Below are 24812 nucleotides of genomic sequence, written 5' to 3'. Positions count from 1 at the left end.
ACCTTTTATTAACATTAACCTGCTCATGGCCAGTGCTGAAGCTGAGTGGCTGCCCGGAGTGAAGGGGCGACACTGCACAAGGCACACCCACACGCCCCAACCTCTGCATTCATTCACTTTGTAGGCATGGTGACTCGTGGCTTGAGCTTTATTTTTTAATTGATTTCCTCAGTTCCACTAGCAAATAAACCACGGCTTACAATTTATCTTTTTTTTTTTTTTTTTCTGAAGAAAGATCTAGTTGGGCATAGGAAGGCACTATCTTTCTGGCCCTGTTTTGTTCGTATTTTTATGTCACTGTCCTAACTTGGGCCACGTGCCAAGAGATCTTCAAGAAATCAGAATGTTTCGCTAAGCTCGCCTTAACATGTACAAAGGCAGGAGAAAGAAGATTGTGAGCATGTATTTATTGAGCACGGATACTGAGCCCTTTGCATGTAATCTCTCTTTTAATCCTCAAAGTAACCATATAAAGCAGAAGATTATAATTGCATTCCAAGAGGTTGGCTTAATTTGTCTAGATAATTATTTTACTTTGCACCTGCTGACACAGCCTAAAACTTGCTTCTTTCTTGAGAGCCAGGGCAGGTGCAGTGACTCTGGCAGGGTCTCTCTGTGGCCGTACACTGAAGAGTGAAGCAGCCGAGTAGCCAGGTATAATATTGCTGTGTAATGTGCACTGCCAATAATCCCAGTCCTCAAATGGAAACAGCTTTTACTGAAACTTTAGACCCAGAATCAGAATCAGAATCAGGCATCACCTGGATGGATTTACTGTCAGAACTCTTTGAACTGAGTAGCTTAAGTCACTGACATTGTTCTCACATGATGCCTACTTAGGTTTGTGTGGTTTAACTGTGGATGGGTCGGGGGTGGGTAGAATTCTACCCGTGTAGTGGAGGGCAATGCTAGGAAGTCAGGAAGGTTGTTTACTCACTCGGCCCTTCTCCACACACTGGGTCACCATGACGATATTATGGACGTTTTGTTCCCATGCCATTTTCCAGAAGTCATCTTTGGTTCCAGGAAGCGGTCCCTGAGTGGCGATGTATTCTCTTCTGAAGTTGTTGCCCTGCAATGAATTTACAATATGGAGAGTCAGAAACAATGGCCCTCTTCAGAACTGTAAACAAAGAGTTAGCTCTGCAGATTAGATGATATGAAGGTCTCTGCCAGGTCCCTGACTTGAGAAAAAGATACTAACACAAGTGTCAAGCCTCGGGAGCAGGAAGGACAAAGGCCAGAACATTGAACTATTGTTAAGAGCCACATTCCCTTTTATTAGACTGGGTCTATTCTAACCGGCTAATGGAGGACTCAGGAAATGATCTAGAAAACACTTCACCCTCGATTGTGTGTGTGTGTGTGTGTGTGTGTGAGAGAGAGAGAGAGAGAGAGAAGACTGAGGGACTGACTTTAAACAGGCTCTTTCCCTATTTAGCATAGAAGATTTTCAGTCATTTTGGAAAATTGACATTAGAATAATTTGCTAAGAGATGTCAAGCAAAGGAAGCGTAATGGAAAAGAACCCACTGTTCGCTGAGCAGCCACCATCTAACGTGCAGTGGTCAGTACTTGCACAGATCTTATTTGATCCAATCCGCAATGCTATGAGCTAGAATATTTTCACTCACTCGTTCTGCTCTCCAGCAGTAAGAATTGCTTGTAAACCTTGGTATCAGCTCTTCCTCTCCCTGCCTCTGCTCAGGGTCTCTACATTATGTCACCCCCGCCCACCCAAACACTGCCTTCCATCTGACTCATCCTTATTTATCCTCTTCATGCTGCCTGCCTGGACGAGCCTTCCTTTATCTCTCTCTCTGCTGGTTGGTCTTCTCCTCCTGGATGCTCCATGGCAACCTCCAGCCTCTCACTACACAGTGCAGTCCTCAAACTGGCAGCATTGGGATCACTCAGATGCGTGATCAATCCAGAAATGCAGACGCCCAGGCCCCACCTCAGCCCTGCTGGATTAGAATCTGCATTTTACCAAGGTGCCCAGATGGTGCAATATCTGTTAAATATTGCCCAGATGGTGCAATATCTGTTAAAGTTGGAGGAGTGCTGCTCTAGCAGGTTTCTCCTGGCCTTGCCTTCTAATTTCCTGATGCCTCAACTCTTTTGAGAGTTCCTGTAGGGTCAGATGGCATCTTATCTTATTCCTGTACACAGCCTAGTGTTCAACATACAGTAGTGTTTATCGAGTGAATGGATGATTGTTTGAGGTATTATCCTAAGTTTTTGGAAAGGCAAAGGGAGGTCCAAAAAGGTAACATAATTTGCCCAAGGTCACAGAGTCAACAATGAGCAGAAGTGGGATTCAAACCTACATCTGTTTGACCTTAAAGCTTTTTCCATTGTAGTGACTGTAGGAAGGTGGCAAGATGCTAGTCAAACTCAGAGCCCAAAGATTTGCACAAACTTTGAGTTGTGTCTGTGGTTTTCAAAAATCCAAATAACTGGGCAGCCCTAGCAGTGGGGCTCATCTTCCTTGGGGAGCTCTGACCTTGGCTAAGGGCTGCAGAGAGTAAACAACCTATGAAAATGCATCCGGGGCCCATTATAATTTTATGTGGGTACAGCCATTGTGAATAACAAGGCTTAGCAGTGATTGAATTGGATACCCCATATTTTATGGCAATCAGACATGATGTTCTGAAATCTACACGTTTCCAGACCTAAGAACTGTGGGAACGGACAGGAGGGGTGACATGTCCAGTGTAGCCACCCATCAAAGCTTCATCCTGGCACTGTGGCCCAGTGGTTCACTTACAGGGATGTAGCTGGCATTGATGTAGTCGGAGCAAGGGTCATCGTCTACGTTGGACAGCTTCACTCTCGAGGCATCATCTGGAAGGAAGTTATTGAGAGATTTGTCGCTGAGTCTTGGGGTAACTTTTCTACAGTTCGTGTAATGTGTAGTACACGATGTGCATTAGCTCTGATCCCCACAACAGCCCCACAGGGGAGGTGTTCTCATCTCCGCTTTACAGATGAGGCCCTCACAGAGTGACTAGCTTGCCCCAGGTTGCATAGGTGGCTCATAAACAGTCAGACACAGCAGACTATGTGAAGCCTCATCTGGGCTTTCCTTTGCAACACCGTCACATTTGCCTGGTGGAGCAGCCAGCTCCCTTTCCCCGCTGGAAAAAATACAGTCCAAAAAGACTACCTTCTGTCGCTTTGCCTAATGGGGTAAGGAAAATTTAAATAAAAATTTCTAACTGAAGACTTTCTTAAGCAAACCCAGGTCAGCTTGATATCAGAGCCTTGCTGCTAACCCCATTACTGTTTTTAGCCTGCAAGGAGAAGCAGTAGGACCACAGGGGAAAATGTCAGCAGCATAAGAGGCCTCTCATAATCAGAATTTAAACTGGTCATTCTCCCTCCAGAGGGAAGTGCAGAAATATACAAGTCATTTCTTATTAAAGGTGTTCCGAACCTGAGACTGTCCATATCCAGCTATACCATATTTCTTTAGCCCCATTTTATTCCTGGAAAAGTGCAGAAATGGCTAGAGGAAGACAGTATTACAAATTTTGACACAAAACTTACAGGGCAATATATTGTTGTATCGATTTTTCCCTCTATTCTCCGGCAAGAGTGCAATGTCACAAGACTGGTTTCGACCCACATCTTTTAAGTCCTATTAGGTCAAAAAGAGGTTTGCAAGTGGAGAGTATGAAATAGAATAAGGCAAATCATACAGTCCTGGAGATACATAACAATATAAACACACGTGCACTGGCTACTGTTTATAGAATGCCTAGTATTGGACATGCATGGCCCTGATCCTCACAATAGCCCCACAAGGAAAGTATTCTTATCACCATTTTACAGAAGGGGCTCAGACAGGGTAACTAACTTGCCCCAGGTCACAGAGTGGCAAAGCTGGGAATCAAATCCAAAGCCTGGGTACTTTTCACCAAGCCACATAGTTTCCCAGCCAAGCAAATGGCCAGGCTGAAACACTGACAGCACTGGGTTTGCATTTGAGATTTGTTAGCTCTTCCTTACCATGTGATCCAGGCAGCACGTGGTTTGCTGTGCTACACTGGGGCTCGAACTGGCTTCTGAGAGTAGGTGGTATATTGTGCAGGGAATGGTTTAGGCATAAAAGAGGGCGCAGCCAAGACCCTAAGCAGCATCCTAACTCCTGAGCCCCATCAGCCTACGGCTCCAAAGTAAAGGTTAGGAGGGGAATTCTGCCAAGGACTAGGAGTGCTGGGGCTTCATTCTGTCTGAGTTGTACCTCGTATTCCTTGGACAGAAGGTAGTTGGAGTCAGCCTGCAGCTTCATGAAATGCCCTTCAAACTGATTTACTTTTATTGGGCTGTAATTGAAAATGAAACAAAACAAAAATTATTCCAGAAAAGGGAAAATGCTGCAACCAGTCTGAGTCATATTTCAAAAGCAGATAATATAGTAATTAATGAGTTTTCTCTCTTACCAAGAAGTTTTCCGGTTACTGTGAAGGAAAACCAAAAGAAGAAGAAAGACCTCATTAGAAAATCTCATATAATACCATCTTTCAATAAATTATATGAAGGTGAATGTGGTGCTTACCCTTTCTGGCCCAGGTTTAAGTGGACAGATAATGGCCGATCCCTACGTATGCTCAGGCGGGCAGAGGGCCTTTCTCGACCATGGCTGAAACGTAAGGGAGAGGATTTTTATTCTGATTATGACACTTGGCTTGAACAAATTTTTCCATTTATGGTAAGGCTGTGCATGTTTGTGCAAACTGGATTTTTCAGTATTCATGTAGATTTGCACTCAGCCAACATCTCTTTGGGGGAGAGAAAGGAAAGAGCATAAAGAAGTAGATCTTTCCCACTCAGAATCGGATCTCTGCAATAACTGAAGATTTGTCTTCTGGTTTTTGGCTACAGGTTATAATCACTTCCCACATTCTCAATAAAACTTTCCTTAAAAAAAAAAAAAACCCACAAGAGTGAACCAGACACGACTGCAGGAGAGAAGACAATGTGCCAAATAAAAAAAAAAATTTACTAAGAGAAGAAGGCACAGCACTGGGGCCACATGCTATTTGGTTTTTTTAGGTCCCTTCTTAAATTAGGATGGCAGATATGAGCCACAAAATGGTGACGTCACCCATACTTTTCAGGATATTTCAGAAAAGCACTTGGGCACACAATTTGCAAACATCTTCATCTTCATTAGAATATGAACCACACTAAAATGTTTTTTTCCTGTGCAAAAAGAGTCTTTTCTTTTTCTTTTCTTTTTTTTTTTTTTTTGTGAAACAGGGTCTTACTATGTTTCCTAGGCTGGTCTTGAACTCCTGGACTCAAGCAATCCTCCCCCCTCTGCCTGAAAAAGAGTGACTCATGGTTTTAGAATTTGGCTTTTATTTTTATTGGGAAAACACTGATGATTTAACCTGTGGAAACTGAATTCTTTTCCCTTCTTACTTTTCAGGCTAAAGGGCATTTTCAGTTCCATCTTTACAGCTGTGGGCTCAATCACCAAAGGGATCTTTGTACTTACCTTGTTTTCTTCCTGCAGATGAATAAGGCAACGACAGCCACCAGCATGCCAATTAAAAACAGACCAGCGCTCACACCTTCAATAACTCCAAACAAGGGCTCTACAATAATCCGGATGGAAACAACAAACCCAGGTGGGATAATTAGTGTGAGGGAACCAGTAAGGGAGCTACTGAGGCCATAGCTCCCAAGTGATGTTACTACAGATAGAATTCAAGTGATGCCCACAGTGAGGCATTTATTTTCCAAAGGCTACGAGTGTGCAGCTGAGAAGATGAAATACTGGCTGCCACCCTGTAATGGTCAGACCGGACATGACTGTATACTTTTGAAGTTAATAGTGTATAACTCATAAAGGAATTTTGGACTTTGTTTGTAAAGCTTGGGGCACCCAAGATAAAGGCCAGAAGTTTGCAACAATATAAATATCCAATTTCATGTATATAAAACATGTTACATAGCATCTGGGGCTTCGGCAAATCCACTGAATTGCGAGTTTTTTTTTTAAACAAAATCTCATTTTTATCATCTGGTGTGATACTGCCACTGGGAATTTATGAACAGGTAAAAGAAGCCTCTGTTTTTAACAGCCTTATTAAAGTATAATTCACATACCATACAATTCACCCATTTAAGTTGTACAATTCAATGGTTTGTAGTATAGTTACAGTGTTTTGCAGTTCTCACCACAATCAATTTTATTACATTTTCATTACCCCTGAAACAAATCTGATACCTATTAGCAGTCACTCCCCATTCCTCCCTCTGCTCAACCCCTGCAACCACTAATCTACTTTCTGTGTCTATGGATTTGCCTGTTCTGGACATTACATATAAATTACACCATAAATATGCGGTCTTTTGTGATTGGCCCCTTTAACTTAGCATAATGTTTTTAAAGTTCATTTGTGTTATAGTATATATCAATATTTCATTCCTTTTTATAGCTGAACAATAGTCCACTGAATGGATATATCACATTTTGCTTACCCATTCATCCAGTGATGGACATTTGGATTGTTTCTACTTTTTACCTGCCATGAATAATGCTGCTATGAATGTTCATATACAAGTTTTTTTGTGGACATATGTTTGCATTTCTCTTAGGTATATACTTAGATAAGTGGAATTGCTGGGTCATATGGTAACTCTGGGCTTAACATTTTGAGGAATTGCAAAACTGTTCTCCAAAGCAGCTATACTATTTATATCTCCACAAGCAACATATAAAGGTTCCAATTTCCCCATATCCACTTGTTATTGTCTTTTTAATTGTAGCCATTCCAGTGGATGTGAGGAGGTATCTTACTGTGGTTTTGATTTATATTTCTCTAGTGACTAATGATGTTGAGCATCTTTTCACATGCTTATTGGCCAATTATACACCTCTTCTTTGGATAAACATCTATTCAGATCCTATGCCTATTTTAAGACTATGTTTTCTTTCTATTATTGAATTGTAAGGTAGAAATCCTTTATATATTCTGAATAGTCAGCCCTCATAAGATATATAATTTGCAAATATTTTCTCCCATTCTGTAGGTTATCTTTTCACTTTCTTGATTGTATCCTTTGAAGCACAAACATTTTACATTTTGATTAAGTCCAATTTATCTGTTTTCCTTTTATTGCTTATGCTTTTGGTGCCATATCAAAAAAAACTATTTCTGAACCCAAGGGCACAAAGGTTTACTCCTATAGTTTCTTTTAAAAGTGTTACTGTTTTACATCTTATATTTAGGTCTATGGAGTAGCCCATTTTTGAAGTTGTATTTTAAGGCCCTGGATTTGTTTATTCCATGTTGCTCATCAAAGCAACACAATCATCTTTTTTAAAATGTGGCTAACATTTAAAAATACATATATGTGCTTGCTATATTCCTTTACTGGACTACATATAATTTTTGTTGTATAACAATATTCACATAGGAAAGAATTGTGTTTACAAAGTCCCTACTAAACATTAAATTATAAGCAAAGACATCTAAATCCTCTTAACTGTGTTCTGATCCCTCTTTGGTTTGAAAAGTAGAAGATTATCCCCATATTTGGCATAAAGAGATTGGAATGCTTGTGAGGCTGAGTCATCTTTTGTCATGCAGCACGAGAGCCAGTTTTAGCTGTGAAGAAGAACTCCCCCAGACCTGGAGGTCAAGCACTGTAGAACACTGGCTGCAGGGAAAGGCTGGGTAGACAATGGTGTCGAGAAAGAAGGTGATGAAAATGATGCTATTCTTAGCATGATGGGAATATTCAGAGACTGTGCAGTGAGAAATTGTATGCTCAGGCAGAAAGTGCCAGAAAACTGTACCATCTTGGACAAGTTACTTAACCTCTTGGTGCCTCAGGTCCTCACCTTTAAAATGCTGATGATAATAGCATCTACCTCAAAAGGTCATATAGTGAGGACTGAGTGAGTTATTCTATGTAAAATGCTTAAAACTGTACCTCCATAGAGAGGGTGGCCAGTAAATATTATCTACTCAGACTTTCCCTCTAACATACTAGAGAAGTTTTTTCATAAGTTTTTTATGTACAGCCCTTTAAATTAACATTTTTTAATGATATAAAAGCAACATATAATAAGCAAAATGAAGAAAAATCACCTATGATCCCATTACTTCAAGATACTCATCATTTATACTTTAGTGTTACAATACTTACTAATCTTTTTTTCCCTATGCAATTCTATGTTTATACATATATACATTCTCACTTATAACTGAAAGCCTTTTAAAGTACCAACTTACAATTTGGCCTGTGCAAGCTCTTAATTTTAATGTTTTTCACTCACTGTTTAAAAAATAATTCATTTTTAATAGAAAAACAATCTTGTACTTCAACTTTCTTTTCTTCTTTCAATTTTTTTTTCTTTTTTCCTTTATAGCAACATTCCACTGAGTCCACCTTCTTTTCTAGATGAATCCCTTTTCAATCCTTTCTTTACAGAAATTGTGCAATCCCTCTAATCTGCGTCAATCCATGATCATATAAAGATTAAGTTCTAAGTGAAAATAAATATCCCCCCACCATCAGCCAAATCACCAGATCTCCCCATTAGAGGTCCTTGTGGGTGACATGGTAGTTGGTAGAAGATGTGGGTGGGTCAAAAGGGTAGCCTTACCTGACTCAGTGGTGATAGGCAAAGAAAAAAACGTGTCTGAATAGAGTGGCTTTGTGAATTCCTTCAGGTCCTCGTCAAACAGCTGTGTAAAAGCCCGGATGCTGATTCTGAAAAGAAAACCAATTTATTTAAATACAAATTAGTTGCTGAGCACAGTAGGATTGGCTGAAAAATATGTTCAAGGAGAAACAAGGTAGGTGCCTGGTCCATGCCTAGCAGGGTAGGACATGAACTATGGAATCATACAGACCTGGCTTCATGCATTCATTTATTGATACATTCATCAAATATTTATTGAGCCCCTGCTGTGTACCAGTCCCTGTTCTAGGAGCTGGGGAGACTGCAAAAAATAAAACAAAGTCCCTACCATCCCAGAGGTTACATTCTTATAGAGGAAGTCAGACAATAAACACACAAATATAATATGTCAGATGAGAGGTGTGCTATGAGAAAGCAAAGAGCAAGGTAAGGAAGATGAAAGCACTGGGGATAGAGCACATGGGGCTGCTTTATTCAGCATGGTCAGTGAAGGTCTCCATGAAAAGAGGACATTTGCACAGAAATCTGAGGAATGTGGGGGAGGGAGCCGGGCCTGCATTCCCGGTAGTAGAGGGCATGCAGGTGCCAGGCTCTGCAGCTGGAGCAGCCTGCCATGTCTGAGGACGGGCAAGGAGACCAGCATGGTGGAAGCACAATAAGGGAGTGGTTGGGGATGAGATCAGAGAGGTAGACAGGGCCAGACCACAACTGACCCAGGAGGCCACGGTGATGGCTGAGTGACATGGGAAGCCACTGGAGGGTGTTCATCAGGATCACTCTGGCTCCTGCTGCACAGGGAATAGACAGAGGAAGCAGAGGTAGAAGAAGAGACACTGGTTGGGAGGGTATTACAATGATCCAAGTGGGCTAGTGGTAAAGGTCATGGGAAATGTTGGCTATTTCAAAGGGAGAGCTGCAAGATTTGCTGATAGATGTAGAATACAAAAGAAAAGAGTGGAATCTAGGATGACCCCATGTGTTCGGGCTGGGGAACAACTGGAAGAATGGAGGGGCCATATACTAACACAAGGAATAGATTGAGGGGTTTGGGAAGATCCAGACAGAGTTCAGCTGTGAGAGCAGTAATTCTGAGATGCTCATTAGAGCAGTCAAGTGGCTCAAATATCAATATTATTATTGTTGCTATTTTGACTTACATACCTCCCTACTTTTTTGGCATTATTTTCTAAACATCCTTTTACCTAAAAATTTTTTAATATTATACTTATTGTCATCAACAAGAAATGCTTATTAAAGGCCCTTTTCATATCTAATTGTTGAAGTTACAGAGATACAGGGTCACTACTCTTGAAAATTTGGAAAAGTAAAATATAAAGAAATAAGGTAAATAGTAAAAGAAAAACGCATTTATATAATTGCAAATGAGGAATGCTGGAATTTGGAGGAAACTGTGTTTAAGGAGATGGGGTGGCTGGGAGCAGACAGCTCAGTTAAGAGACTGCTGCAATATTCCAGGCCAAGGCCACGGGGCCTGCACCCAGAGCAGTGGCAATGAAATGGAAGGAAGCCTGTAAGCAAGGACCAGGTGGAGCCCGGACTGCAGAGGAGCAGGAAGGGATCAAGGACGGGCCTAAGACTGAACTCAGGTCACTCAGAAGAACAATGGCATTGACGGTAGAGATGGGGAGAGAGGCTGGTGAAGGAGGCTGAGCTTTCTTTGGGATGTGCTGGATTTAGAATGACAGAGAGACATTGATTTAGACCTCTCCAGCTGACAGTTGGAGGGACTCCAGTCATGGATAGGAGAGCTGCTGAGATGACTGTCCGTGTGTCCACATGGGATAGTGCCTGAAGGTCAGCTGGTCCTAAATTCAATCGGCAAGCAAGATGCAGCTACTAAAACACAGATTTGTAAGCTCTGCCTGAATGAAAAGCCCATGATCTGCATCATAGACTCATGCTCTCTGCATGAGTCAGGCCCAGTCTGGAGGGCTGCACACGATTTCTGGGCATATATTTAAGGGAGGAATAGAGATCACTTAAGGTAAATGACTAGGACAATGACAGAGAAGACTTAAAGGCACATGATAGCTGACTTCAGATTTAAGGAAAGTAGCCATGGACAAGAGTAAACAGACATGATTATTTTTCTTATTGAAGGCAGAACTAGGCACAGTAGACTGAAGTCAGAGGGAAGGAGGAGTTTAGGAATATAGTTGTTTTCTAACATCTAAAGTCTAACATCTAACATCTAACATCTATGAGCTGCCTCATAGGTCATGAGCTCCCAGTCCTTTGTCAGGGTGGGGACTTGGGGGATGGGATTTAAGCAGAGGCTGGAGGCGAACCAGCTCCCAGGGAAGCTGCTAGAGGGTCTCCCTGCACTAAGTTACAGAATGACTTGGGAGACTTCTTGAGTTCCTTCTATCTTGAAGAGTCTCTGGCTATAGGTTTACTGATAGGGTATTAGGCTTGGTTTATATGGGAAAACTTTTGCTAGTGTTAATTTAAATTCTATGAAAGTAAATGGAAGACTCCTCTCTCCTTTTAAAAATTCTACATTGCCTTAACCCAAAGGTATCTGGCCATGTCCTGTGACAATGCTGAAGCAGCACTAGGCCTGGGCAAATAGTTGTGATTCAATTAGTGCCCAGGTCCAAGTGTAATCTTGTAAAATGAACATTAAGATGATGTTGATCAACCACATCTATAATTTCCATCTCTAAAAGATCCTTTCCAAGTCAAAAGTTGTACTTCCAGCAATAATAGACTATTGATGGAAGTGTATTGTGAAATGTCCACAAAGGGTAACAAGCAGTCACTGCATGTTAAATGGCAAGGTGAGAAGTTGGTGTGTTGCTAATTTATTATATATTTAGATATTGAAAGGAGTGTCTCTGATGGTAAGAGTTTCTTACATTTGTGTAGTGATTTATAAATGTGGAAAGACTTTTTCCAACATGGTTCTATTTGATCATCTTCAATCTCTCCAGTATAGTAAGGGAGCTTATTATATTACTTTAGAGGTTTGGAACCTAAATCCTGGAGAGATTCCATGTTTTCTTGCCCGAGATCACAGAGAAAGCTGGTAAAAGAAAACTGAACTCCATATTTTCTGACTCCTAGTGCAGATCTCTTTCCCTTAATTCCTTTTGGCTTACTTCCTGGTTAAAAGCAATGACTTCTGTTGGGGAGATGGCAAAAAGAGCCTGGGCTAGGAACCAGAGGATCTGAGCTCTAGCTCTCACTCTGTCGTTAATTAGTTAAATGGTCCCAAAAGTTCTTTATGGCTCAGTTTCCTCAGCTATAAAATAAAAACATCAGTAATTACAACCTTGACATGTTCTGCTCTGAAATTCTAGGAATCATAGATGTAAACGCAAAGCACAAAATGGATGCCAATGAATAAGAACCTTCAGGAACACAGGAAGGAGATAATGACCTAGTATAGGCTTGGCTTAAAATTAATGGATCATCAGGAACTCTGTCCTTACAACTCATTCCAAAAAGTAAATACCACAACTACATTTTCTAGCCCACACTTAGCACCCACTCACAGTCCTGTCCCATCCTGTCATCCTGGTCTTATATTCCCACTCCTCCTTTTCATACACCCTTTGTTCGAAACTAGACTATTTGCTCTTCTCTAAACAATCTCTCTCCATACTCTGACTCCCACTATTCCCACTTCCCTCCACACTGAATCTCCTCCTGTCCCTATCTCCATATTTCCAAGTCCTTTCATATGTTTTAATACTCAGGTAAAACGATACTCCCTTCAAGAAGCCTCTGAACCCCCAAAGCACTTATTTTCCTATAGCTCTTATGCCCATCAACATTTCTGCCTGTATATTTATAGAAAGGTCTTCTTTCTCTTTCTGCATCATAAGCTCCTTGAAGGCAGGGACTCCCTCTTATTTATCTTCCTATCACCCACAACACCTGGCCCAGTACCTTACACAGAGCAGGCAATAAAACATATATATTAGTATGACCATAATATGAATAAGACACTATTTTAATGAACAGATATCTGATAGAATTATTTCTGCTTTCAATGTGTCCAGAATCAGAATTCTATAGCAGAAAGTTAGAGGTCGTGTGGCTTAATTTCCTTTGTTTGAGGAAAATGAGGTCAGGAGAAGCTGACCACCTGACTTGCTATTCTATTTAGAATAAAAACAAAACCAGATCAGCACTTTCCTAACTTCCAAGCTGCCTCTCCCCCTAATGATCTGCCCTTTCTCCTTCCATATGGAACAATGCTAATAATACATACAGATAATAGCAACCCAACAATGGAAGGGAGCACATTACATTCGTTGCATATCAGTTAAACCTAGCATTTCCCATTTCTTTTCAATCCTAATTCTTCTTTTTCCATGTTCTTTCCCTTTAGAAAAAAGATGCCTGACAGCATCGAGGGTCACTATGGTGATTATTGCCTTGAGACAGGCAGAATTCTGACTGCACCGAGCTGGAATTCAGTCGTCGCCACACAAGGGGCTGCTTGGCATGTGGCTCTCCCATGTGCTTTCAAAGGCTGTGCCTGCTCTTGTCAAGCACTGTCTGCCTGGCGTGCTTTTAACAGGACTGAATCAAACGTATATTGGAAATAAATATAGAAAGGAAATATAGGAAAGCTGTGTTCTAGAAAACAAATTTGTTTGCCCTGAGTTGATTAAGCTGTAACAAGAATGTGTAGCTTTTATAGAGCATCTCAGCTCATTCCCTTGTTTGTTCATAAACATTTCACGAGCACCTCATTGGTGCCAGGTACATGCCATATTGTTTCATAACCCATGACATGTCTGTGTCCCCTGTTACACTGTGAGCTCCTCCAGTCTAGTGAAGAGGACAGGTAATTCGATAAAGTGTTAAAAGCTACTTGTAAATGCAGTATTGGAGGGATGCAGGAATGGGGTGCTGTGAAAATGGAGCTCGGGGGCGCCTAACCTCTCAGCTGTGGGTTGGCAGGAGTGGTGTGGGTCTGGTAGGGGAAGTCGAGCTGGCTTTTGAAATGTATGAAGAAGTTCACCAGCCAGACAAGAGTGGAAAGCATTTCAAAGAGAGTGAAAGGAATATGCAAAAGCTCAGAGGTATAAGAGAGCTATGTCACATTCAGGGAACTCTAAGGAAGGGAGTAGCAAGAGGGCGGGGTGTACCTGGGCCAACTTACCAGGGACAAGGCTGGCAGGGTAGGCAGGACAGAGAAGGCAAGGGCTTTGTGTGCCCTGCTCTGGAACCTGCACTTGCTCTTGTGAATGGGGACCATAGGAAGACCTTAATCTGGAAGGGACATGACTGGATTTATCTGTCACATACTCAGGACTACTCCTCAGAACAACCCTATGATGCTTTGCAGATAAGGAAAGTGAGGATTAGAGAACTGAAATGCTGCTTACAAGGCTACACAGCTAAAAAGTAGCAGAGCTGAAACTAAAATGCAGGGGCTCTTCCGAAGACCTCTGCAGCTACTGTGGGTGCTGGTCCAGCCACGATTGTCTATAGCTTCTTGCTCTCACTCTGAAATTCAGAATGAGTCATCTTTACTCCTCTCTCCGTAAGTGAATAAACAAAATCAGCCTCAACTTTCCAACTCAAAAAGAGAAAGCTTTTGAGAGACTTTTGCTGAAGTTTTCTTGAGCCCAAGTAACCAAGGAGCTGAAGCAGCTCTTGATTCTTACAGGAACTAAGAATCCCAATGTTTTGATCTCTCTTATGTTTCGCCCTTGCTCTTCTGAGATCTCATCTCCTTTAGGTAGGCTCATATGATACTTGCTTCTTCTTGCAGTATTCATGAACATTTTGGCTCATTCCCTTATTTGTTCATAAACATTTCAAAAGCACCTCTTTTGTGCCAGGTACATGCCATGTTGTTTCATAACCCATGACATGTCTGTGTCTCCTATTAGACTGTGAGCTTTTGCAGTCTAGTGAAGAGGACAGGTAATTTGATAAAGGATTAAAAGCCACTTGTAAATGCAGTATTGGAAGGATGCAGGGATGGGTGCTATGAAAATGGAGCTCAGTGGGTGCCTAAGTGTGCAGTTGTGGGTTGACAGGGGGGTGTGGGTCTGGAAGCTGGTTGAGCTGATATTTACTTCTTCTTGAATCTTAAATATCACTAAGTTTGTGTGTATTTACTCTGGACATGTTGACTTTGCCTGGGAGACAACAGCAAGCTCCTGCTGAGTTTTGAGCAGAAGTGGCTATACAGAGTTCCTGCCAAAAGAGAGTCTTTTGTTTTAGGAAAAACACCTGCCTGCCTTTGTGGATGTGAGGGAGGAGCTAAAATCTCTCTTCAGTGTGATGCTATATCACAGTCTCCTTTTAGAGCTGGTGGAAGAGTTTTGTCTATTGAGACCTAGGAGTGATACTCCAAATAGGTGAGAATCAATGAAATCTCAGCGCTGACCAACCAGAATGGACAGACACTGGCCCATGGAGAACCAGATTGGTTGCCACAATGGCCTAGTTACCAGCTTGTCCAACACCCAACAGAGAAGTGCATCCTCTGCAAAAGTAATACTCTGGGATGTCTATAGCCTTATATCCCAAGACAGTAGCCTAGGTCCCTGTCTCCTGAGGACACTGATTGGGATGCTATGTACTCCTGCTAGTACCTGCTTTCTGAAAACAGTGCAGAGCAAGAGCACTACCAATTCCTACGGCTGGGAGGGCCTGTTGGTGGCAGCAATGCTTCTGGGGCCAAAGCCACATGACTGTTCCTTTACATCTGCCATCTCAGTGGGAGGAGAGGCTGCCCCCTTCATTCAGGGGCCCTTTTCCTTGAAGAGTTCTGTCTGGACTATCTTTACAATGCCTTAGAAGGCAAATAAATAAATATAATTTAAGTCCTCATTAAAAGTGGTAGATATAACTTCCTATGGTTTGGGTCTCCCTAAACTCAGTCTTTCTATTAATATTTGGACATTTTCATAATAGTGAACATCGTAAATTATCTGACTCATATTAAAGAAGTTGTAGGAGAAAGAACAATCTGTTAAGAACCTTGCATTCTTCACATAAAGAATTGGAGCTTTTGTACAAGGCTGAAGGCCCTCTTTACACATTACCTGCTAATGGGAGGCAGGAACCCAACTTTTATAAATTACCTAGTAATATATAGAGTACTCTTGTAACATAGATTATTAATCTACAGGAGCGCACATGCATCAGATGCTCAGACAGCTGAGCGCCTAGTACTGTAGCACGTCCCTCCCAGCAAAATGACGGTAATCCATCTAACCTGTAGGCAGTGTGTGGCTTCAGTGGTCCGTCACAGAATTTTTGCTGATTGGGATCGCATTTTCCACCAAGGCTCTCCATCTCTGCTCCAAGCTTAATATTAAAACTCTTGGAGTTGCTGTCAGGACTTTCGGCACATTTGCTGGCAAAATAATTGGTCTGATACACTCGAATGGAGGCATTGTGCCTGTATTCCAGGTAGGAAGGGAGAGGGTGCTGCTGTTCTGGCTTCAGCTCATCACTGCCTGGGGGAGAAAATCCACAGTTAAGGACAGCCCTTTCTCGTGACTTGAGTGATTTCAGTGATTTCTAAGTGGTTTCATCGACCGTCTCTGGCCATCCCAAGTGCAGATTCTGGGACCTCAGAGGATGATGTGAAATTCTCCGAAATGAAATTAATTTTAATTCATTTTTTTCTAAAATAAAAATGAAGCATGTATGTGTGTATTTAAAGTACACATCTACACCATCATTTGCCCAGGACATAAAATGAGGGTAAGTCGTTGCATGAAACGATGACATGTCCTGCAACTCCAGAGAGTTGGACAACTCCCTGTGGTGAGAGTCAACCCACTCGATGAGCTCTCTACCTTGCCAATAACCACTGTAGTCGAGCTAATAAGGAAACCCCTATGACCTGGGAAATAGGGAAAAGATAAAAGAAATCATGTCACAGGCCAGAGCGGTCATCCCACAAGGCACGCTCCATGTGCCACGCCTGGCCTGATAATTGCTCTGCGTGTGGCTCTCTGTTATCTTGAGTATAGTTTAATGCTGGCTCAGATTCGGCCCCTCACTCAGAGCACTTCCCAGAACTCTTCCCCTATCTACCCAGCCTGCTGTGTGTTTTGGCACCACAAGCTAGTTTTGATGTTGGCTGGAGAAAAGCAAAAGTAGGAAGATAAATATTATAGAGATCAGATACCATTTACAATGAACTTCAAGGAGTGGTACTGTGGGGGTTCATCAGATCATCCTGGACTCTTGTTTAATGAAATTTTCTCATAACAAGTGGGTCTCGGAAATATTATTTTGTTGGCAGTAGTTAAAAAGGAACACTGCCTTTAGAATAAGCATATATGCTATAAATGACATTTATATGACATGGGTTGTTATCTTAGCCCACCGAGGAACCACAGCCCATCTCTGTGGACATCAGTAACGGAAGCTCTACACAGCTGGAGAACACAAGGCTGTTTCTGGGAGGTGACTTCTTTTTGGTCACTGCTTTATATTCATGGAGTAAAACATTGTCTTCATTGCAGCCTAATTAAATCTAAAATCTTTCCACAGTTCACCAGTTTATTTTCAATTATGAGGTGTGAGGAAATCTGGGATGCACCACTGACCCTTGAAATTATTTAATTAATTGTGCGCAACTAGCTTTAGTACAATTAAATACAATGTAAAAGCACACAGATTGTTAGATACCCAGTGAGATTAATATACCATTTAGCCTAGAAATTGCTTCAGTGTTTGTCAGGTTTAAAGTTTCCCCCTTAATCACAAATGGGTCAAAAATATCAGGGATGCTTAAGAAACTCATGTGCAGCACCTTAAACAATTTTGAAAAATATAAGGAGGTAAAATATATTAATGCCATTCCAGGCACGATCTCTTCTGGAGAAATAACACATGAGACCTCAGTGGCAAATACATACATGGACATGTGTGCCCCAAACACAGCATTCCTACTGGTGGTTTGACAAATGTTGACATAATAAGCTCTGAAGATCATATTCAGTGGTTAATGGAATGTTGTGATAACTACCACACTGTAGTATTTTCCCACTCTGCAGGAATTAGGTAGACAGTAAATAATTTAGGAAACTAGAGAATAAAACATACTATTTAAAATTCATTAGAAAAAGGAGGAACGCTTCTCATCAATATCTTCTCCTTCTTTCAAGCTTTTGGTTATTTTTGTAAATTGGTGGGTGGTTTACGAGTGTATGGTCAGTTGAGGTTTTGGAGACAAGGATGGGCAGAGAGAGTTGACACATTTTGCTGTTTAATGGCAGAACAAGAGAGCTGTAGACAAGATGCAATAAATAGTGAAGAGGACTGAATGAGTCAATACATGCAATGCACTTCCAGCAATGCCTGGCACACAGTAAGGAATCCACAGATGATGGTTTGCTGTCATTGTTGTCATGCCTATCATTATTATTTGCCCATTCAATAATTCAACCCAGAGGTTAATAGGCTTTATTGCCTATTTTTGAGTCTTTGAGAAGTTTTCTGTTACATCTCCATGTGTCCAACAGAGATGGAGCCGAATGATATTAGAAACTTGTCACAGAAAGGGTCCCCACATGAACCGTGAGATACAGTGGGGTTAACTCATGACAACTTACCATCAGCCTCTCTCACCACCACCGTGAAGTATTTCACGGCTCCATTGGTGTCGCTGAACCAGCTGCAGTTGACAGTAAAGTTGATGGAAGATTTGCTAATTAGCACTTCCTTTTCATTCACACGAATGTGCGGAGGTGGAGGAGGGGGGCCTGGGAAAAGAGGTGAGGGAGGAACCAAGAGGGGTCACAAGCTTTTACATGATAAACAACAGTTAGTGAAATGCAGGACTCCACTCCTAACTCAGACCATATGTGTGCACATGCGTGTATGTGTTTAACACTTGTAATCAAGAAACTCTCCTCTCCTGAAGGAAAGCAGGCAGAGGAAGTGATTTGCTAGTGGCACATTAAACATAATGAAAGAGGCAGCTCTTCAGCAGGATTTCCTGAAGTTGTAGCATCAAATTGCTTAAAAGCTCCATTATAGCTCTAACTATATCAGGCAAAGTGATGTATTTAAATACTAACTCATCCAGTTACTTTAAGATCACTTAACTTGTTTGCTGGCATGGTACTTTAGCCAGAGAAATGTTTTCATTTCTTGGAGTCTTTCAGGCCCTCCTTTCCAAGTGACAACCAGATGGGCTTATGCAAACGTGAACTGTATGCAAGTGAATAGTGGGGGCAGTATGACAAAGAAAGGTGCAAAGCCCCCTCACCCTGAGTGACAGGAGGCTCCAGGTGCACCTCCAGGGCCACTTACGGTCTATCATTGTGATGGTGCTGTCTTCAACCACCTCGCTGGTCATGCCGGCTGACTGTACCTTGATGGACACCAGGTACCTCTTATGTGGCACGAGCATCATAATGTTCAGCAGAGATTTTTCTTTCTCCAGCTTTCTGGAAAACTCAACTTCTTGGGTGTCCATCTTCCGGCATTCAATGCTATACCCATCAAAGTCAGAATCAGGAGGGATCCAAGAACAGGCAATGGCCGTTGAGTTCTGAGGCCGGCAATGCAGGTTTTGGATCTTGTCTGGCTCTAAAGGAGAGAGAGGAAGAGACACTTTTCAGAACTCTAGGAGACACATTTTTTCCCCAGCTTTTTTGGGTCCAACTAGCTCTGAGATCTAAATAAATAGTTCTCAAAATGTACTTGGATTCTCTTTAGAGGAAAAAATTCTCATGGATCACCAAGGGAATTTCTGCCAGACCCCACTTTGAGAAGCATTAAAAGTTAAAATGCTGTCCTGTTAGAAAATCATAAAGTGACAACATGATCAAAGAGGGCACTGAAATCAAGTGGCTGAAGTCAAAGAGAAAGTGAGGCAGGGTGGTGCTCTGATTTGGAATACAAAAATCTGCTGACACATGCTTTGTTATAGGATTTCTTGTCCTAAACAATCACAACTTGGAAACACTTAGCATCTTAATTCTTGTTTCATACCAAGGAATACAAATGCCTGCTAAGTTGCAAAAGGTTATAACATACATATAATGGGAATACCAGAAGAAAAAGAAGAAGAACAAAAGGAATAGGAGAAATATTTGAAAAATACTAAGAATTTCCTACAAATTAATGTCAGACACTGAACCACGGATCCAGGAAGCTCAAAACAGGTGGAATGTATGCCAAAAACCCACTACACCTAGGCATACCATTTTCATACTATAGAAAATCAAATATAAATTCCTAAAAGAAGTCAGAGGGGGAAAAACATCTTTCCTCTAGATGAACAAAGATAATAATTACATCTACCTTTTCTACAGAAACCATGCAAATAAGGAGAGAGAGTGGAGTGAAATATTTTTCAAGTGTTGATAGAAATAGGTACCTATGATGTGCAAGGTGCTCTTCTAGGGACTGTGAGCAGTGGAGAGGTAGGTAAGACATTAGCCTTGATGACCTCCTGGAAGGGAGATGAGTCCAAAATAGCCATAGCACAAGGTAGAAAGGAGAATGTACCAGAAAAAAGGAAAAGAAGGTGCTGTGTGGAGTGACGCAAAAACTTTTAGCTGCCAGCTAGTAGTGATAGGTAGAAGTCCGTAAACTCTTTATGGCAGATGACACTTGGCACAGGTATTGGGAAGGGGGCATTCTGGGTAGAGAAAACCATGAACCCAGGCACCAAGAGAAGGGCTGGGGGAAGTGAGAAGGTAGATAATTGAGAATTGCAAGTTGTTCATCATGGTTGGAGCATATTTGTAAGAAATCAAGTACTGGAATGATTTTATATAAGAATTATAAACTTGTATTCTGTTTAAGCCTCTGTTATTTTGGATTTTCTGTTACCCACAGACAAACCCAATCCTAATGTGTATAATCCAAAAAAAAAAAAAATCATCAGTCATTTCTCATAATACACAGGACTGAGTCCCTCTTTGTGCTCTTCTTGTCTTGAGCATGCCCCATTTGGTAAATGCTTTTCTTCACTTCTAGCATCCAACACCGAAGACAATAGTCCAGGCATGATCGATAAGCCCATCTTCTATGGAGTTGTATGAGCTCTTTAAACTGAGCACCTGCGATGCTGTTGGGAAAGGCAAGTCTTATGTGTAAAATATTTCTTCTTTTGACCCCCTGGGCCTCAAACATTTCCTTACCAAGAGATCAAGTACCCACATGGGCTGTGCTGGGCTTACTGCCTGTGTGGGAATATCTTTGCCTGTTGCGAACTCAATGTATGCTCTTTTATTCTGCTTAAGCTTGTACATCACATGGCATCTGGCCAACACCAGTGCTATATATCTGTCCTCTGAGGAGAGGGTCCTTCCACTGAGGCCTAAGAGAAGTGCACACAGCCAACAGCCCTGCATCGATAGCTGGGACAGACCTGCTGGCCATGGGACTGACACATACCACTGAAGCTGATCTCGCTCTATCTCTTTTCTATGTAAGGAGAGCTTTGTTTCACCCAGTGCTTGACTGCGTTATGTTTCCCTTGGTGACTCCAATACCAAGATGCAATGGGCAGAGTGTTTCGAGTCCTGCCTTGGGTTTGGTAACCACTGCAGGTTGTTCTGCTTAACAGATTTATTCATACAATCTTAACACAGTGCACAATAAGCCACTGAAAACTCATCCTGAGCTTGCTATAAAGTATTAGTATAAAACTCTTAGTTATTTTTCACATATTTCTCTTGACGCACAACAGTCTGGTCCCAAACCATTCTTTGGATGCAATACAGAGCACAAGTTATGCCTGTTATAGCATTAATGTTTATTGAATAAATAAAACAACTACCTGCTTAAATTTCTAATCTTCTACTATATATTTTATCAACAACCAATAAGTATCTCATCTGATCTTGGAAGCTACATGTACTGAGTATTATTGAAAAATAAATATTTGGATTGAGGTTCCTACACTGCAGATCATGGCTTCTTTGAGGATTGCTGCATCTATCCCAAAATGCCTTTGGGAAGAAACTGGTATACACACTTCATTGTGAAAGTATTTTCTCTTAGGGACATGTGGCAGCATTTCCTAACTGATCCCTCTGCTTCTAGTCTTGCCCCTTTCTATCTATTCACTACACTGTACCCAGAGTGACTGTCTAAAGTGTAAGTAATGATTGTGATATCTCTGCTGAAACTGAGTGGCTCCAATTGGTTCAGAATGAAGTTCAAAGTTGTTACCGTGTCATATAGACATTTTACGATCTGATTTTCTTAATCCTTACCTTTTATGGTCTGGCCAAGTAAACTTCTTTCTGTTCCTTACTAGCTGATCTGTCTTTTTCCTCCCTGGTCTTGAAATATTTTATTCTCTCTACCTGGAATATTCTTCACTTCTTCCCCCACTGCTACCTGGTGAATCCTGCTCTTTCCTTATGTTCAATTTGGCTGACTCTTCTTCCAGGAAGCTCCCTTGTACTGGGTCTGATTCCCCTACCAGTATTTCTATAGTGTCATTTAGTAATACTTCCCGCGTCACACCCAAAATATACAGTTTCATGGTAGTACCTCCCACCTAATTGTAAACTCCATGAGGGCAGAGATTATCTCTTTATCGTCTGTTGTTGTTAATGTTGAATGAATAAACAAATCTGTATAGATTTCTGCCTGAATTCAGATCTGACCAATCCCTAGTAAAAATGTGGATTTAAACCAAGCTCCATTGAAATAAGATATTGAACATATATTTCCTCTCACTCCAAATGAGAATAAAGAGTAGCAAAACGTGTCATACTTGTCCTCACAGATTGAAAAATTGGTTTGCTGTAGGTTTTCCAGGAATCGCCACTGACAGTCCTCACACTGAATTGGTAGGATCTCCCTGGACGAAGACCATAGACGATGCGTCCCTCTGATTTTCTGCTGTTGTAGGGGTTGAACACAGTGAGTGCATCCCTAGGCAACCACTGCAGCTCGAAGTCATTGTAGTCCGTCCAGTCTGGGGGCCCCTTCCAGGTGATGGCCAAGGATGTGTTTGCGACATCGGCAAATGACATAAGACTGGGAGGACTTGGGGCTGTATGCAGGAGAAAGTGAAAAATCACGTTATCACATCCATAACATATGCGAATACGACAGCTGAGTGACATCAGTACCTTTTAATGTACTTTGTAGGAAGAGATAATATGATAATAATATAGTAGTAGGAGCTTTTCTTTACAATATTTATTATGTGTAAGGTACTGTCCTCAATTATTTTGTGCATCTTTTCTTAAATATACATGACCAGAGCTTCCTTATTGGGTCACTGTGGAACATGAGTGTGCCCTGAATGGGTTACAAGTGTGCAAAGGTATTGATTCCCCATCAGATTTTGGGGTGACAGAGATGGGGTCCACAGACAATTATGTCCAGTTGCAGACAGCCTGGTTGATTGATCCCAGGGTGGCATACAGATATTAATATTATCTATGTGTTCCATAGATTCCATAGACATAAAAATGTGCTGCTTGTAGCAACACAATCATGATGTATATGATTATTCCCATTTTGCGGACAAGAAAACTAAGGCTTAGAGAAGCTCAATGCCTTACCCAGCTTCATACAGGTGAATGGCAGAACTAAGGAAGGACCGAGATCTTTTTGACCAAAATCTGTGTCTATTATCCACTATACCATAGTGCCTTCTCAAGTTCAGGGCTAGCACATGGCCCATCATTATTAACTTTATTTCTCATCATTAAAATCATAATGAAAATGTGTCTTTTTGAAGCTAAGACCCACCCTTGGCATTGGCACCTGGGCTTCTTACCTGTTCTGCTCTCCCCTGTGACCTGATTGCTGAGGTCGCCACTGTGAGTTACCACACACAGTGTGTACTTCCTTCCAGGAACGAGGCCGTGAAAACGCCACTCTGTCAAATGCTTATCTTTCCAGTTTTCCTTCTTCGTGCCATTGGGATGGTAGAGAATCAGCTCGTAAAAGTCGAAGTCCCCAGAGGCTGGACTCCAGCTGAACCAAAGGCTGTCTGTCATGTTCCGATTGGACCCCTTGAGATTACTGACGGAGGCTGGGACTTAAACAGAAGAAAAAGTCTTACTGAGAACAAAACAGAAACGAAGGCCTTTGGGGTTGCAGGTGAGAATGTGAGCCGTGTTGGGCCTGTGGGTGAGTCACACATGTTGTAGAGTCATATCTTGCCTACATTTTAGATCACTTAAGTTTAGGGGCATGCAGTTTAGAGATGTGGCACAAATTAAAACAAAACAAAACAGGTGGTGACTTCTATATGCACCCTGATAAACATAGCAAATGAAATCTTCCTAAATGCTTAATTAAGACTAGGCAAATAGTTTGTAACTTAGCTCATAAAAGGCCCAGAAAATGTTCATAAAATGTTCCAGTTGTTCCCAGTCTGGCCCATCTCACTAGCAGCCATCATCCCATAACAACCCTGTCTGGGTCTCGTTACTTCCTTTCCATTCTCCTTTAGGTTCTCAGTTCTCTTATGCTCTTTCTTATATAATCTGTATTGGCACAACCTCATTTAGGAAAAGAAATGTTAACAGTCACTCCTCCCGTAGTATAAATTAGCCCCATGGCCACCTGTCCCATGGAGATTTAAGCTTTGTTATTCTTTGGAGAACGAAGACTGTTGCCACCAGTTGGGGGAACTTTAAATATTGTTGGGCAGGTAAGGGAAGGTGTGCAGAGGGCAGGTTGCCCTGAAAATGGCAACATCTAGGCAATTCTATTTGTGGTCGAGGTGTATGGCTGCTCTTTTTCATTCCTTTCAAAGGCCACACTGAGCACTTCTGGTTGTCCTTGGTGTGTGTCTTCACGTGGCTCCCCTCCCCTCAGGTCTCAGCTACGATGCCTTCTCTATCTAAAGCAGTTTCTTGTCCTGCCAAGTCACTGTCATGACACATTGTTCATTTCTTTCATAGAATTTAAAGTCTTTTGAAATCATCTCCCTTTAAAATCTGTCCCAGTCCCCTCCCATCTCCCCTAGTGTAGAGCTCTCTGAGGTCAGGGGCCTTGTCTGTCCTTTTCACTGTCATATTCCAGCAGTCAGCCATGTGCCTGGCACAGAAGAGCACCCAAAAACTATTGTCAGATGAGGAAAAAAAGTTGAATAGGAGATAAAAGACTCAAATTATAGAAAAAAGTAGATTCTGGTTCTTATTTGTAGCCCAGAGAGATGTCTCTCTCTCTCTCTCTTTCTCTCTCT

At 41.6% G+C, this 24812-nt stretch overlaps 1 protein-coding gene across 2 annotated transcripts in view; it reads right to left on the bottom strand.

The window, feature by feature from the left end:
* Positions 1 to 24812, bottom strand: part of PTPRB (protein tyrosine phosphatase receptor type B) — a 109832-nt gene that overhangs the window by 12658 nt on the left and 72362 nt on the right. For both annotated transcript variants that reach the window (XM_012788747.2, XM_012788748.3), the window contains 13 exons: positions 23394 to 23657; positions 22377 to 22658; positions 18947 to 19225; positions 18244 to 18393; positions 15888 to 16131; positions 8636 to 8742; positions 5513 to 5612; positions 4568 to 4651; positions 4452 to 4469; positions 4253 to 4334; positions 3556 to 3646; positions 2774 to 2850; positions 938 to 1072 (listed from right to left, as the gene is read on the bottom strand). In XM_012788747.2, the coding sequence (XP_012644201.2) occupies positions 938 to 1072; positions 2774 to 2850; positions 3556 to 3646; positions 4253 to 4334; positions 4452 to 4469; positions 4568 to 4651; positions 5513 to 5612; positions 8636 to 8742; positions 15888 to 16131; positions 18244 to 18393; positions 18947 to 19225; positions 22377 to 22658; positions 23394 to 23657 (1913 nt within the window). The remainder of the gene's footprint in view (positions 1 to 937; positions 1073 to 2773; positions 2851 to 3555; positions 3647 to 4252; positions 4335 to 4451; positions 4470 to 4567; positions 4652 to 5512; positions 5613 to 8635; positions 8743 to 15887; positions 16132 to 18243; positions 18394 to 18946; positions 19226 to 22376; positions 22659 to 23393; positions 23658 to 24812) is intronic.

This window comes from Microcebus murinus, chromosome 10 (genome assembly GCF_040939455.1).
Source record: "Microcebus murinus isolate Inina chromosome 10, M.murinus_Inina_mat1.0, whole genome shotgun sequence".
NCBI lineage: Eukaryota > Metazoa > Chordata > Mammalia > Primates > Cheirogaleidae > Microcebus > Microcebus murinus.
Note: the sequence above shows the minus strand (reverse complement) of the source record. Positions and strands in the feature narration are given on the sequence as shown.